General features: G+C 45.8%; 1 protein-coding gene across 1 annotated transcript; it reads left to right on the top strand.

The window, feature by feature from the left end:
- Positions 1-1,838: 1,838 nt before the first annotated feature.
- Positions 1,839-16,541, top strand: LOC116386254 (heparan-sulfate 6-O-sulfotransferase 3-B-like). The gene is made up of 2 exons (XM_031852321.1): positions 1,839-2,738; positions 15,074-16,541. The coding sequence occupies exons 1-2, from the start codon at positions 2,197-2,199 to the stop codon at positions 15,819-15,821; spliced, it is 1,290 nt and encodes a 429-aa protein (XP_031708181.1). The 5' UTR covers positions 1,839-2,196; the 3' UTR covers positions 15,822-16,541.
- The last annotated feature ends 632 nt before the right edge of the window (positions 16,542-17,173 follow it).

The raw sequence follows: 17,173 nt of genomic DNA, 5'->3' as shown, positions 1-17,173 counted from the left end.
CTTTTGCAAAAACCAGGACTGTATGATATCGTGTATCTGGAGCAGGCCTTACAGGTAAAGAGCATGCTGACACTGGATGTTATTATCACTGAGGCAAAAAAAACAACCTAATGTCCAGCAGTTCCCTTCTGCATGACCTTTTAGAGAATGAGATATGTGTATTGTGCTGACACTTACAGATTCTGAGGGATGGGGGACTCCTCTGAGACACAAAGAGAGGTGAGCCACAGGCTGAACTCGCATGCAGATTAAGTCAATGTCTATAAGCAAGGGGGCAAAGTGCAGGGAGGGGATTGAAAAGAATATACGCATCAGAGTGCATGCTGGTTAAATCCCTTGATGGAGGGCGTTTAAGGCAAACAAAAAATAAAATGACAAAAGCTTTTGATCATGGGCTTACAGGAAATCCATTACCAGAGGGGCTGACATGCCTTTAGTCCGAGTCTGCGGTGGACATACAGAACTGTGGATTCAACTGCGTCACGTGTTTGATTCCGTCGGTGCCCATAGGAAAACCTATGTGGGATGATGACGGAATGGAAGGCGCGCGCACACACACACACACACACACACACACACACGATGCCAATTATTGACTTGACATGTTGGAAACTGTCCATGGTGCTGAAATGACTCGCCGCGCTCGCCTGAGGATTTAACTCGTTCCTGTCGGCCGCACGGTGACTGCAATAACAGAAGTGATGTTTTTCACACCGCGGAGCCCCACTTACAATAATCTAACACACATATATATTGAGGTATTAAAGACATACCTCGTGAGCTGGCGCTCAGCAGATACAATATTGTGTAGAAAGGACCCGAGCGCTTTTATTAGTCATTATTAAAATAACACCATATGGAATAAAAACACACCGCTGTTTGATACTGTGGGTAAGTCCACTGTGTAATATCAAAGGCGCACATGTGGCGAATAAGAATTTAATAATACAATAAAAAGAAAAGCAAAACATCCCTTCAAAATCACGTTTTATATCATTTCCGCTTTAACTCCCATACGTTTCCGATATTATCGGAATTAGTGATTTTTCCGCCAGCAGTCGTTCCAGGCCGCTCAAACTGCCAGTGTGATTAGAGATGCGGTTGCGTCACCGGCTCGGCAGCCGGGACAGATGACTGGCGCAGATGTAGAGTCAAGCCTGCCACAACAACAACGGAAATTAGTTTTATTTGTCCGTCTTCAAAATAAAAGCAAGCCTCTGCGCGAAAGGGTTATTTCAACTCCCAGCTGATTTTGGTAAGTTCTCCTCTCTGGTTAACGGGGTGATGTGCATGCCTATAGCAAGTATAATTTAGGGATAGACACTGGAGAAGCAATGACATTCAAGCACCTTCATATCATGCAAGACCTAACAATAAGGGGTTCTGGGTTGATTATTAAGACTTGTGTTGGCTCTGCCTTTTTTCATGCAGGACTAGAATAATGGTGTCACGTTAAAAGAAGCATTGAAACCAAATTGGGTATTTTTATTTTGTGACAAAAATAAAGTAGGTATAATAAATTGATTTAATTAGGTGATTAGTGGTCAACACGGATATGTTCACCGGGGGCTGTAAATAAATCGTTGTGATTTACTGCTTTTAGAGATTCCATTTATTTTAAGTTGATGGTTGTTGACATGCGTGATCTTCTTTCCGATTGAACCGAATTGAATAAAGCTCGTCTAATTAGAGCTCGCCCTAATCCTATTTAAAGCAGTTAAATGCCGCAATAGGTTGGTAGAGATCTTATTTTGAAAGCATTGACCGGAAGTGACCGTGTGTATTTCGTCTAACCTGTCGCGTGGTGCTCCTGGCTCAGATACCGATCAGCAGTCGGCTCTGGCAGGACAGCCGAGCCCGAACGCTCCTCGCGCGGGGATGTGCCGTTTCGCTCTTTAATAAAAATGTGTCATTTGCACGCGAGCAACGCCACCAGTTTGACATTTTTAATGAAAAAATGATGCCTGAATGTTTTAGGAAATAGCCTTTAACTGAATGCGTACAGTGCGACAGCTTCAAGTTTGAGAAGTGGACCCGTCCTCGTGCGGGACGAGGCCAGTCAAAGCTGCCCCGCAGGAAATCACTCTTGCGCGTGGCTTAAACTGCAGCTTTTTTTAACTGATAGGAGTAGTTTAAAGTGAGGCGGCAGGATGAGACGAGGGGACATCACGTTACCGTGATTCACAGTTTCCCACCATGGAGGAGAAGTTCAATAGACTCATCTTCATCCCCATTGCGGCGGTGCTCTTCCTGATGATCGGCTACCAGTACGTGTGCCCGGCGGACAGCAACACATGCTACTTTAGAAGTGCCGACAAAGGGCTCTACCAGCGGTACTCGTCGGGGTTCGAGTTAGTTTACACGGAGCCGGAGTTGGACGAGGACCTGCCCTCCAAAATCACGTCCAAATTTAACTTCACGGCGCGGGACCTGGACAGGCACGTCGACTTCAACATCCGGGGCGACGACGTGATGGTGTTCCTCCACATTCAGAAGACCGGCGGCACGACGTTCGGGCGGCACCTGGTGAAAAACATCCAGCTGGAGCAGCCCTGCGACTGCATGCCCGGCCAGAGGAAGTGCACCTGCCACCGGCCCGGCAGAGCCGAGTCGTGGCTCTTCTCCCGGTTCTCCACGGGCTGGAGCTGCGGGCTGCACGCGGACTGGACCGAGCTCACGAGCTGCGTGCCCGTGGTGATGAACAAGCGGGACAAGAAGAGCGCCCAAAAGAACAAAAGGTGAGGGGCGACCTGCAGGACAGGTGTGGTCAGTACGTGGGCGGCCACTCGTTCATTAATAATCGAATAAAATTAATTGACTCGACTCATTAGCTCATTCACTCATTCATATGCTCACGAGGAGATCCTCTCATTTACTCAGTTTTAAGGCTGTTCATTCACTACTCACTCATTTCTATTCACACTCAAAGATCATCTGTCCAATATTTAATATTAGGTCATTCACTCCCACTTAGTCACTCACTTGTTCACTCCCTCACCTACTCACCCATTCCCTCACACCTATTCACTCCCTCACGCTTATTCACTCCTTCATTTATTCACTAACTCAATTACCATTATGCATGCCTTCATTTATTCACTCACTCACACTTATTCACTCCTTCATTTATTCACTCACATATTCACTCCCTCACTCATTCAACTACACTCATTCACTCTCTCAAGTGCGTACAAAACTACTGAGCAGTATTCACTCACAAAAGACTAATGAGTTATGAGAGCGCACTAACACAGAATCCAGAGAGTAATTGAAATGATCAGTCGATTAATTGATTAATCAATTAACAGAAAATGAATGGATGACAATGTCCCTGATGGGCTGTGAGCGGCACCAACACGAGAGGCGTTCCGTCGGTAGATTAGAGCGAGCTGTTAAGCTTCTTCTGCTCACCTCGAGGCTCTAAGTCAAAAGGTAACCGGATTTTTTTCCGCGGTAACCGATTTCTCTCCGGCTTTCGGCTTTCTTTGTCCGCTGTGTCCCCCCCCCCACACACACACACACTGAAGGTCTGTGTCAATGTGTGCTGTAATTACAGAACCAATACAGCCAAGCTTAACGGAGTAAATCACTTAAGAAGGACAGGGTCCTCTGAGGTGTGCCGTCCGCGCGTTGAAGCCAATTTGCCGTGCAGTTGGCCTAGAGAGCAAATCTCCATATGTTAGGGTTAAAGGGGGGAGGAGGGAGGGGGGGAGGACGGCAACTTCAAGAACCCTTCCAATCCTTTAACTGTCCTCAGTGGCTGCCATCAGACTTACTTTAACCCTTTTTAAATAGTTTTGACGAGGCGCCTCAGGGCCATATCAGCACTACGAGCGAGTCAACAACACTCCAGTCAACACTTGTCAGCTCAATACAATCAAACAATCCGCACGCATTACCGTCGCCGCACATCGCAGAGACGCGAGTCGGCTGCGTTTGTTAGAGGGCCTCGTTTCCACTCGGGAGTCAGAGAGAGGTCAGAGGTCAACGCGGCTCCCGAGGAGCTTTGAGGGATCCGGCATCCAGCCACTGAGAGAACACATCTTGTATCCGCTGCGTTCAAAGGCACCGGTTAAGATGTTGGAACGTGCATGTTTCTTTAATTAACTGTGCTGCTCAGGATCAATGTTGGGCAAGTTACTCAGGAAGTGTAATAGCTTTTTACTCTTTTAAACGCTCATATTACTATACTTGTTACTAGGTAACAAAAGTAGTAAGTTACGTCACTCGTTCTATTACTTTCGCTGTAAATTCCTTGTTATTACAGTGAAGTCTTGTGTGCACAGTTATCACATATGACCAGATGCATGTATATATATAGATAGATAGAGAGAGGAAGGTATCAAATTTGAGCCAAACGCACCATGAGTCATCACTCACTCTATACCCGTGATTTATGTCGAACGGGTTGTGAGTCACAACTCATCAGCAGCCGCAAATCTGTCACATTAGCTCCTCATTTCCCGGAGGCACTGCCTGCTTGATTTTTCCGCCCACACACCAGCGAAAATCCAGACGTATGAAAATATCAGGGGGCCATCGGAATGGGCGTGGAAAATAATAAGACGGTGGAATTAAGCGGAGCCCTCCTGTCGCTTCACATTCAAACGGCTGGACGGGGACTACGCAGAGCTTTTATTCCGTGTTGCCCGCCGGGTTTCATGCCGCGGTTCGGGTCGGAGCTGAAAGGTCCTCGTCATGTCGCTTTGGGCGATGACGCCGCTCAGTGATGGAGGAGTTTGTGCCACGGCATGTTACTGCTCCGCTTAATGCAACATATAATGCAGCTCTGATCCATTCTGTAAGATCACTCCGCTTCGGTAGATTTGCGTGTGTTTCAGCCTTTTCTTATAGGAGAAGTTAAGATAGATTAGTTGTTTTTCCATTATATATTGACATATATATGCATGTATAATCCCCATTGCTTTCTACTGTACTCGGTACCAGAAGTCCAGACATAATCATTTAGTTTTCCAGGCTGATGTATTTTATAAAAGCACTCAGAACATTCTTTCCTAGTCGGATTGCGAAACACAATCCGGATCAGTAATGGCATGCTCTGAAGGATGACTCTCGTCTTATGCAAGTCGTATATAGCGACGGGAGCGCAGACGGTCAGGGGTCAAACATCGGGGGAATGGATGACGCCCACACCTGACTCAAGGCTACTCAGGTAACTACATGAATCATTTAAATGGAGGCATAAAGAGGTACATTAACCTATGTTTCAGCAAAAAGCATACCTCTAACCATGTCCAAATATCTTTACTATAATTAGAACTTTGGGTTTTATTATTTCGTACCACATTAATTCTCTCAGGACCGGTGAGAATTATGTTGTGACCCTCTGGTATGGTCACCAGACGGGTTGGTATGGCTACCGGCTCTAGTTTTCTTAAAGCTCAGCGAGTGATTCATTATGGGAACTAGTGGGCATTGAAACACATCAAATCAGATCAATTGGTTGTACTTAGCTCTTGCACATTTATAAAGGAGAACCACACTGAGACTTATAACCTCGCCTCCTGTAGGGTTTTTCTTTTGTTCGCTCCTTCCTTCCTTTATTCATTCACTTCATCTATCCATCTGCCCTCCCACTGTCTGGCAATTTCCCTCCTAATACGCAAACTTCAGCGAGTACCACGTGGTCGGTTCGAGTGGGTTCTGGTCAGGGGATCCTGCAGGGCTTTGCTCGCAGCAGGAAGTTGCAGCAGCTTTCGCAACGCAGCGGGCTACGAAAATGCCGCGCGGACCAGACGCGCTTCTATCGCCCTGCTGCCCCGTTCGTCCACGGCAGCCGGCCTCACACTGAGCTTGTCAGAGAGCGTAACCTCATTACTGACCTCATTATTCCAGATTAGAGCAAAGAACGCAGACTGGCCGGCAGGCGGATCAGCCAGAGTCTAATTAGTTCACAGTTAAGGTGGTTTTAGCTATTCGTTTTGTAATGGCACTCGATTGCTGGTGATAATGACACTAAAGGCATTCAAATATGCAGGAAGTTGACGAGGTTTAGTACTCAAAAAGGGATGGTGAGAGAGATGATTTTATCTAAATGCAGTTTTTAAGATATGGGGTTTTTAGGTTCCTAATGCTAAACCATGTTTTACTGAAATTCTTGGAAAAACATCCGGTTTCAAGTTTTTGACATTAATCTTCCCTTACAGTCGCAGTGAGTCGGTTTAAATCCTCAACCAAAGAGAGCTATGCGCAGAGATTTCAGAGAGGGATGTATATTACTGAGAAAATGTGTTCAGCTTGAAACGGAGAGCATTCCTTGAAAACGCTTGAGGCGTAGCGCTGCCCTTTTACTGTCAATGTTGCTTTTGACTACAGTGTCAGTCTCGAGGCTTACACGTGAAGTTAATTCAAGCTGCTGACAGCCACGCATTGTTCTAAAAACTCAGCGTGACAAGAACGCTGATTGACAAAAAAAAATAGTGACCTTCAGTTGCCAGAAGTCACTCAAACTGCTCCCAGTGGATCTGCGGTGCCTTAAAAAGTGAGACTATAGAACCTCTTAAGGATGAAATAGCACATTTTTCCTCTAGCTAATGAAAAGTTGCGTTCACAGGCAGTCAGTAAAACGCAACCTTTGCTCAATTCAAACCACTCAGGGGTTTTGCTGCTACGGCTTTACTTGGTCTGGTAAGGTGGTTAAATGTTAGGGACTACCCGTTGTTTCCGACGGCCCATTGTTCCGTAACCCCAAAAGTCTGAAAAATGTGTCCGACAGCCTGTTATCCCGAAAGCAAACGCCCATTGTTCCGAAAATGCATAGTCTCCATGCAACAAACAGAAGCACGTGGTTAATTATCATGCAGACCGTCACAATTAGTTTTTCCTGCTATGGCGAAGGCATGACTTGCCCTACTCTGCCTCCGATTGGCATTACCTTCGTTGGCATGAGGAGTAAGATCGGTTGTTGCAGGGAGCGTGTGGATTTTTAGAGAGACGAGCCTTCGGAACAACGGGCCATTTTTCGGACTATTCGGGCCATCGGAGCAATGTCATGGCACCTAATGTTAGCTAGTGTTAGCAAACCTAAGATGAATATTCCTGTATGACTGACACTACAGTGTGTAATGCTCCACATGTGCTACTGTTAGCTAAAGGCTAAACAGTATTTTCCCATAAATGTTGCTTGTTGCCAAAAAAGTTACCTCGTCTCACTTTAAGCAAACAAAAAAGAGGCAGAAGTTCTTATACTGGCATGTTGGATTCTGTACATTTAAGCAGACAGTCTGCTTTTCACTGAAGTTCTGATTCGTCACTTCTTGTGGGTGGAAAGGTAGTACAGTACCTGACACCAGAGGTATATTTTTGGCAAAGGGTGAACGTAAGGGTCTTTTGGGAGCTGTGATGTGGGCCGATAAAGTATGAAAGTCTCTTCAGGTACCATTTATTTGTAGTTTTCGTCAACGCTTCCTATCCTTACACAACACTGGCTTACCTCTGTGTGAGGAGGCCAAGGCAATGACGTCAAATGTCTGCTAACGAGGTATAGACGCGACGTGAGCTCATTCGTGAGCGTTACAGTTTGTCTATTCACACTCATGACTCAGCATATCGTCGATGACGTCTAGCCGAGTTAAAAATACCACCTCAAAAATATCAAACCCGTGGGATGTATGGACCCTTTAAAATTGGTTTGTCTTCAGGTTTATTAGCTTTATCTGTAGATGTACAGTATTAGTCTATTTGAATTTAAAGCTAAAGCTTATTATACCCTTAAATTGAGAGCTATTTACTTTCTTATAGAGCGTTTGACGAGAAGACTGACGCTAAATATGAAGCTACAGTTAGCAGCTGGTTAGCTTACAAGGACGACTGGACGCAGGGGGAAACAGCGAGCCTGGGGTAATCATCAATTTGTTTCGCTTTCTAACTGCCAAGACATGTCTGTACTCGAGTGTGAATTCAATAATGAACTGATAATGATTTCTTAAACCTTGCTCTGCCAACACTGGTGGATTTTAATGTTCTGTTCACAGCGTTTGTTGAAAGTTATACACACATCCTGCTAGTAATTACCACAATGTTCCCATGCGGAAACATTTTGTAGTATTTAGTAAAATAAGGTGCATCTGGTTTCCTTCGTTTTGTCACGTCGACGATTGATTGCTGTCAAAATATCGTTGCTTCACTCATAATATACAAAATCAAAATTACTTTGCGAGAAACCCTCTCAGAATTATGACTTAGTATCTCCAACTCAAATATAAAATATCTAATTATTGTGAGGGGGGAAAAAGGCTGAAGTAAGGGAAGTGGTCCTTCATAGGACAGGTGTCATTGTAAAATGCTTTAATCACAGAGCTTTGATTTTTAATTCTGATTGTTTTATGACTGTATAGTGAAATAAAGGATCACGTTACTCGTGTGTCGTTTCTTAAACCAAACCCCTCAGAGCAGCTTGTTGTATTCTTGTGAGAAATTCAGAGGATCTCGGTAATCTCCACACTCCTTAGGGGGATTAGGGGCAGTCGAAGACAGGTTTTATTATAGGGGGGGGGGATTAATCCAGAACTCCAGATTTATACGGAAACCTGTCGGCTGGATTGGAGATTTATTTTCACAAAACAGTGCATTTGTTAAAAGAGAAGAAAAAACATCAGAGGGAGGAGGCCTCTGCTCAACGGGTCGTTATGTGCCATCCATCAAACTGCCTCATGGCTGCTGATTTTGTGCCATCAGACTTTTTTTGGTAAGTCATCGTGGAACGAAACTGTTTCAATATGCACGGGAACTGCATCAGAGTCGTTTAAGTATCCGTATCGCTGTTGATGTTATGTAGGCGAGCGGGATCCAGCATGAACTTTCATTTACAGAGCGATTATAACAGGAAGGATAGAAGCTTTCAAGAAGACTCGATGCCAAAATGCTGCAGGAAAACATACAAACACCGCGTTGGAAGCGGCCTTCACATATTGCTTAAAAAGTGGTTTGCCTTTCAGAAATCCCTCAGTGGTTTGTGTGGGTAGATGTGACCTTTGCAGAGCAGTCTCTCATTCATCCTTTCCATATCTACATGGACCAAAAGGACTGGCTGACACCTCGCAAAGCTGCAAAGATTAAGATGTCAAGGAAAGGTTAAGACGCTAAAGCTGCACGCGGAAGGTTGCAGTGTGCGTGGACGAACACTACACATGTCGTGGGTGCCTTCAAAACAAATAAATACAAACAAATAACCTCTGGGAACTCCGGAAAAATGCAGCTACGTGAAATAAGTTTTTACAGGAATACAGATGGATGATTCTGTCCCCTAGAAGAAGATGATTTCGCATTGAATACTCTGCGGGGTTTCCTTTATGTCGGCTGCAGCCCCTCCCAGAGTCTATCGCCTAGTTTTCAGCAAAACCACATCTTCACACCCTCGCCTGCCTGGACACCTCGCGTTTCCGGAAGCGCGCTCGGGTCCCTCGTCTCCACATCAGCCTCCCTGGGGCTTTTTTTTCCTCTCCTTTATCGCCTAAAATAGCATCTCATATCTGCAACCGATGAAGATCACAGTCTCCTTGCTCATCTCCTCTCTCCTCACACTCTGCACAGATGTATCTATCAGGTGATTCTACCCACCGATACATGAGGGGGTTGTGCTATTGACAGATCATTTAGGCCTGAAGGAAAGAGTGTTTTTTGCGTGTATGGGCTTGTCTGGCAGTGATCCCGCTGTGTCGCAGATGGGGACCGGGTTCATTTTGCCCGTAATTTGCACAGAAAGATGAAATTAGAACAGAGAGAGAGAGAGAGAATCAGAGGAGTGAAAATCCCGCTTGACCTCTTATTCTGGAGACTGATATGATGAGATTCAGCAGCACTCTTGATAGCATCCACTTTAACACGCAGACCTGCTGTTCCTGAATCGGTGCCCTCGGACATCCCTCTTTCATTTATCCAACTGCCAGCCTCGTTCACTTTTTGGGGGGAATTTGAGGCCCTCTGCTGTGTTTTATAGCTCTTTCCATTTGTTACTTCTGCTCCTCTGTAATTGCCCAATCCCCCGCAGTCAAGTTGGCCTTGCTGAAAAATCGAAGCAGGCTGATATTTTATCTGATTTTCCACTAAATCTAAGGGCTAAAGTTCTAAAGTGCTAAAGTTCTCTCTGTATAGAGGCTCATTCAACACGCCACTGCAAACAATCTAGGAAGATATTTCTATCTATTCTGCGTTCTATGACCGCATCAAAATGCTGTTTGACATTCAATTCTCAAGGTAGTACCCTGTATATTCAAATGCATTAAGCGAAACAGCTTCCCCAGTCTGTTGTATTTACATGTCAGCACGCTCCTTTGGTGTCAGAAATATAAAAAGGAATCCGTCAGTCCTCTCATCAAGGCGGGCCTTCAGTTCGGACGTCAATCACTCTGCACCATGTACTGGAACCTGGCTTTCTCCCCGGTACGGTAGGGGAACGAGTGAATGACGTCCTAACTGAAGACCCACCTTGATGAGAGGACTGACGGATTGCGTTTTCATTTTGACACCAGTGGAGCTGGTGACAATCATATCCCCCTTCTAACACTTTCCATTTCAAACCAGTGAGGAAAGCACAGGATATGTTGCCATCATGAGTCGTGAAGATTGACTCAGTTAAAACCCTTGCATTTACATAAATGGAACTTCTTTTTCAAAGTGTTAAAACCGGCATTAACTGATTTCCTGTCAACACATAGTTAACACAGAGCGACATTAGCATTCACTTGAAGTGTTCACTATTCACTCTTTTAGCTTTATTTCTACCAACTCCTAAAGCTAAATACCCGTTTATGTTCACCAGCTACCTGCTAACTTTGTCTGCCGTTTGGACTTTGCCACCACAGCTGGAAACGACAGTAGGAGAGCTGTGAGAGTGAACCAAAACATTAAAGCCGTTAAACAGAAACAATCTGCTGAAAGACGCTAAAACGCTCCGTAGAGATGAAGGGAGTTTGGTGATGATTCCCTGTGAACGACACCTTCTACATCACAGTCATTTGATCCATTGTCAACAAAATAATATTATACAGATCAGCTTTAAACACATTTTCTTATCTCATGTATACACATATTTTATAGTTTTATAAATCTATTAAATTACATGTAGGATATTTTTACAGTGTTCTTTTAGCTGCTGATGGCATTAATTATCTTCTGTTCGACGTAAGAAATGTGCGTGAAGCTGTTATTTTCACACGCTAAAGGAGCATCCGACAAATCATTTCCTTCAGATAGTGAACGCAACGGTTGTGGGTTCCCTTGTGGGCACAGAAACACCTCCGTCTGTGAGAGTTATCAACACCCCGACTTCGGTGTGGAGTCGACGTGCAGTCCTGTGCTTGTTTCCAAACTGGCTTCTCCTCCCGACCGATAGAAACGGCATCCAGAGCGATATACGTCATCGATGGCGCCCATTGGAACAACGCGAGGCGGAGCTGCGGCAGCGACGCCATTCTTCAGACACGCCGCGATGAAAAGCAACTTGAAAACACATGTATATACAACTTGAAATAAAGATTAACTAAATAAGATTGCCGTCGATACAGATGGGCTGCTTCGTCAGCGGCATAAATAGTTTCCATCAAGGCTTTTATCATGAGCCTGACTGTGTCCTTGATGGTAGGGAGTGAATTAACAAGGCAGATATCGATCGTTTGCTGCGAGTTTCCTCTGTAGCTGTTTGATGGTGATTTAGAGAGCGAGAGAGAGAGAGAGAGAGAGAGAGAGAGAGAGACAATTGGGGAGAGAGACGGAGAGAGGCCCCGATCAATAGTGTTTGCAGGTCTGCTGTATGGAGAAAGGTGACACACAGCGAGAAGGTCATGAACGAGGCGTCGGATTGATCGGTGGCAGAATGCGAGAAGCTGATTTAACTTTACCTTCTGGAACAACCACGCATGATCGCACGCGGTGTGTGTTGCCGGAGATTGTGCCATTATGTGGCAGAATCAGCGTCTCGCGCGTTCACGCAAACCTCCCAGAGATCAGATTTTGGGCGCGATCGATCAGGGAATCCGAAAACATCGAAAGTGTTCCCACTTTGTCCCGTTCAGGCGTGAAAGACTTGAAAGCCATTTAGGGCATAAGCAGAGAGCTTAGGCACTGGCGTGGAATAAACCGGGGCGAATGGCAGATGATGTTTGAGAGACGGATGGTGGACAGGGCTTGTTTTCAGGTCATCAAATAACCTAGTCGACCAACGAACAGCTATAGGCAGAAGGCAAAGATGGTCTCAGCACCGTTTCTTCTTTGGATATGCAGGGATTTGACAAGAACACTGAATCATTTAGAAGCACCTGAACATTTAAAGCTGCTGCAACAGTCCGCCGAACATTTAAAGCTGCAGTAATCCATATTTCTATATAAATAATAGATCAATGTGTAATATGAAGGGGGGGTCACTTTTGGTTACGAACCCTGCCCTATCGAAGGGTGTTAATACAATTGAAAAATAATTCATGCATCCGCTCAAAACTTTTAATGGGTTTGCCCTTGGCCCATACTACACCCTTACGCTAAGTTTAATGAAAATCTGGCCGGTAGTTTTTCCGTAATTCTGCTGAGAAACTGGCACAAACAAGGCTTCAAATAAATGTTGCTGTGTGTCTGCTGGATGTGTAAAAAGGTGATAATATGTCGGTGTTGTTTCCAGCATGTTGTCTGTCAGACAAAAAAAACCCAATTACAGGTCTTAAGAAGACGTCACATTTTTGGATGAGATGTTTCTGTTGGAAACCCATTTCTGGATCAGAAGGGATGGATCAAGGAACAAATGCTCGTGCCACTTCCTGTTCCCTGCATGAGAAACCCTCAGCCACTCAGCTGACGAGTAATTACTCCCGACCTTCACAATCTGAACCCGGCTTCTGTCCCTGACACGAGTAAGAGGAGAGCTTTGACATTTGCTGCTCTTTATCAATAGGTCACGATGAAAGCGCAGACGCGGAGAGGCGGGGCTGCGTGGATATTTATCGATCCGGGCTGTCTCACGGTTAGCTGCACGGATAGATGATAGGCACGGGGAGGAGGAAAAGACTGAGCCGCTTTCCAGGAAGTACAACAAATGGTCCGCTTTGAGAGGCGCTTGTGTGCGTGTCCATTCATCTAGCGCTGGCCGCTCAACCCGGCAAAGATGGCAGGGTAATTCACTTAGGTTCCACTGTGGATGGCCATTATCTCCGGGTGGCGGGCCTGCCTGCGGGTGTGTTCCGCCATGATATCATCATGCACTCACTTAAGTACATATCACTCCTGATTGATGGCATCTGCCGTCTGGCAATAAGTGCTAAATCGTGGACCTTTTAAGGCTGTTGAGCTGTGCACTCTCTGGTCGCTGGCTACTGCTCCCTCAATCTAATTTCTCAGTTCAGCAAATCGAAACAATCGCAGCTGCTCATATTGTCAAAGCACCCATCTTTACATCGAATACATAGCGGATTCAGAGCGAAGGGACTTAACTGATGGCGATCAATGTGTTTTAACAGAAGGTATCATGTTTGCGTGATGTACCTTTAATGGGCATCGGTGACGCTTCACGACATCCTTTCCTTTTATTGTTTCAATTCATCCTTTGCTAAAAATGTAAAAGAAAACATTTTTTCTTGAGTCAAACAAAGGAATTTCTGCAAAGGGTCTTTTCTCATAATAATCAAATCAGAAGCTAATAGGACCGTTATGTCTGCATTGAGAACAGAACCATTATCTCTCACAAAGAGTGCTTTGTTTTTCCAATTTCCATATGCAATCACTGCATTATAACGATAATAGGCTGCAAGTTCAGCATCGCAAATTGCCAATTGTTCTACAAATCAGTGCAGTGAGCTGAAACATGTAGACTGTGGTTGTTTATGGTTTGGATAGTTATTGACATGATCAGTTTTCAGTCCGCCACGCTTTGCTTATAGCTTAGATGTCCCTTTGGACGTTGCTGTTAGCCTAGCAATTTGTTGGCCGTAAACTCGGCAATTGCTTATTTTATATTCGTGGCACTCTTTTTTTGCAAGAATGGTCTATTAAGAGACTAAATAAGACTAAACACAGGGTTAAGTCCACCGAGACTATCAACTATCAACATACTGTTGGACACCAGCGGGCTAACAGGTCGTCGAAGACAGAGGAACGAGAACAAGGGGAACTGTTCACTCCTGTACAAAGGGTTGAGAAGAGAATTTTCCAGAGCGGCATTGCTGTAAAACGTCCTTGCATGTGAATTCTTTATTTAACCGTTGAATTGAAGCTCCCAGGAAATAAACCGCAGCCTTGAGGAAAGAAAGAAATAAAATGTTCAGCTTTTTCATCGGGGCTTTATATCTGGTCGGGGTCTGACATCGTGAGGTCACGGCGGCACAAGACGAACATTTTCAATTTCCCTTTTATCTTTGAAAACAGCAGAAATTCTTCCCCGGCACCGACTCCTTTAGTCACCTCGCCGCTACGCCGGTCATCTCTGAACTCAATAGATAAGAGAGAGCCGTGTTTGTTGGTTGAAAAGGTGTTTTTTTCTTTTCCTCACAGCTGAGTTACGGCAATTTGTTTTGAAGTGTTGTTCATGGCAGATCAGAGGAACACGAAAGGTGCCGGAGTGGAGGGAAAGGAAAAGCCATTACCAGTGGAAGGCAGGGGCACGCTGCAGTGAGAAAAACAAAATTAATTACACATCTGCACGATATTAAATGCAATACCTGCTAGGTCTGCATTGCTTTCTATGTCCTTCTCAAACAACCTCCGACTCAATCGATGGTGTTTTTCATTTAAACCCTAATCACACACTCTCAGTGCACTGTATATGCTAGGGGTGTATCGGCTCTCCAAGAAAAAAGTTTAAAACATTACTCAAAGTGCAGCTGCAGGCTGCCGGTGTTATGTCGAAGTCTGTTCCCCTGTTGAATAGTGTTTCCCTCCTGGTAAAATGATGGTGCATCCCTCTGTGGTTTAGGGATAAGGGTTGGTTTAGTTTTAGGAGAGGGGAAACGCACATCGATGGGGAAACAGTATTCGACACCGGTAAGCTACGCGGTGTCGTCTTTTCGGATGCGCACAAGTAGGCGGCTACTTAGACGCATCATCTTATGTATCTCGTTTCCTGTCTCCGCAGGAATTTCTACTACATCACCATGCTGCGTGACCCCGTGTCACGCTACCTCAGCGAGTGGAAGCACGTGCAGCGAGGGGCCACCTGGAAAACCGCCCTCCACATGTGTGACGGCCGCCCGCCCACCCAGGACGAGCTCCCCGCCTGCTACAGCGGCGAGGACTGGACCGGCGTGCCCCTGGCGGACTTCATGAGCTGCTCCTCCAACCTCGCCAACAACCGGCAGGTGCGCATGCTGGCCGACCTCAGCCTGGTGGGCTGCTACAACATGTCGTCGGTGAGCGAGCTGGAGCGGGGCCGCGTGCTGCTCGCCAGCGCCAAGGCCAACCTGCGCAACATGGTCTTCTACGGCCTGACGGAGTTCCAGCGCAAGACGCAGTACTTGTTCGAGCGGACGTTCGGCCTGCGCTTCATCCGGGCCTTCACGCAGATCAACAGCACGCGCGCCGCCAGCGTGGGCATCAGCGAGAAGGTGCGCTGGCGCATCGAGGGCCTGAACGCCCTCGACGTGGAGCTGTACGAGTACGCCAAGGAGCTGTTCCTCCGGCGCTATCAGCACAACCGCCAGAGGCAGCACCAGGAGGAGCGCGAGAGGAGGTGGCAGGAGAGGCAGCAGAGGCAGCGGCTGCACAGGACCTATCTGGCGGAGCTGTGGAGACTAGGAGGAGGAGGGGAGGAAGAGGAGCAGATGAAGGAGCTGGAGGAGGTAGCCACCACAGAGGACTACAGCAGCCAGGTGGTGAGGTGGTGAGGACGCGGGAACTAAACGACACCGAACTAACTGATCGCTGTTGGACTCATTGCGCTTTACTCTCCTCTGCTGTGAATCTGCCAAAAACCTTCCCGCCCTCATAGCTCTCATGTCGGACAGCCGAATGGTGTCTTACTATTTATGATGGATGTATTTGTCATGGCAACATTTTGTATTTTTTTTTTTTGGTTTTTCCTTTCTTATGGGAATTTTTGGCAATGCAGTCGTGAATTGTATTTCATTTTTTTCCCCATTAGCCTTGAATGTTCTTCAAAGCTCACGATTAGTAGAACTGAAAAATTGAAAAAAATTAAAAACACAAGGAAGGCCAATTTTTAACGCGGTGAAAGACCCTGAAAGGACCCTCTGTGTCATGTTTGTGATCTCGCGCCGTGTTGATCAGTGAAATCTCGTTGTGACTCTGTGGTGTTCGGCTTCGTAAGAATATCAAAGCACAAACTTGGCAAAATAGTCTGCCGTGTGTTTTCTTTCTTTCCTTTCCTTTCTGACTGATTAAGAAAGGCAATTTTCCCGCAGGAAATGTGTACAATGAAAATAAATATGCAGCCTCCCGTCATGTAAATTTGTCCTTGATGGACTCTCTCTCTGGTCCGCATGTGTACACGGACGTGTTCTACCTTGCTCCCCCTGTTTTTTGTTTGTTTTCACAGCATGTTTTCACCATAAAAATCTGAAATCTTCATGCCGTGTGCCGACTTCTTCCACATCCACGCAGACACACTGACGCTCCGACCGCCGAGGCCTGAGAGAGGGCCGGTGCTCCTACGTCACAGAGACAGAGAACACTGGCCTTTCCACCATTAGGGCATTGATCACGGCCTCTTCGCTTCCAAATCGATCATTTAAAGTTCAATTGATAATAGAAGAAACCAATTGGCTTGCTGAATGCTTTCCCCTCCTAATAATCTGACAAACAAACAACTGCTTCAACACATTTCTACACACGCGCCTTTAGAGACGTTAGGTGGTTCACATTAATGTCCCGTTCCCCGTGATGAGCACTTCCACCTATGTTTATTCTTTTTGCTCATGAGGAGGAAGATGAGATCAGTCGAGAGGCAGAGAAGGAAACGGCTGTGTCCACAGACCAAAATAGCCCCTCCATCCCCAGCTGCATTCTACTCGCACAGCATGCAACAGAGAAAGATTAGAATTACATAAGCCTGCGATAATGATGCCGGATTTCACTTCTTCACGCACTCATGCACACACAGGAGCAACAGACGCCTTATAATGTTACATTAATTCCATCTCTTCTATCAGAGCTGTGCTATTTGACGCGGCGTACCGATTGTCTTGAATTGAACCATAAACCGGGTAATGCGGCAGAG

Source organism: Anarrhichthys ocellatus, unplaced genomic scaffold (assembly GCF_004355925.1).
Source record: "Anarrhichthys ocellatus isolate YVR2014 unplaced genomic scaffold, GSC_Weel_1.0 scaffold12, whole genome shotgun sequence".
In the NCBI taxonomy this organism is placed as follows: Eukaryota; Metazoa; Chordata; class Actinopteri; order Perciformes; family Anarhichadidae; genus Anarrhichthys; species Anarrhichthys ocellatus.
This window is presented reverse-complemented; position numbering and strand designations above follow the sequence as displayed.

What these genes read in the sequence shown, in the direction of transcription:
- LOC116386254 (XM_031852321.1), top strand. Translation starts at nt 2,197, where the DNA reads ATGGAGGAGAAGTTCAATAGACTCATCTTCATCCCCATTGCGGCGGTG. An exon ending in AGCGCCCAAAAGAACAAAAG is followed by an intron (nt 2,739 to 15,073) that starts GTGAGGGGCGAC and finishes CTGTCTCCGCAG; the next exon opens with GAATTTCTACTACATCACCA.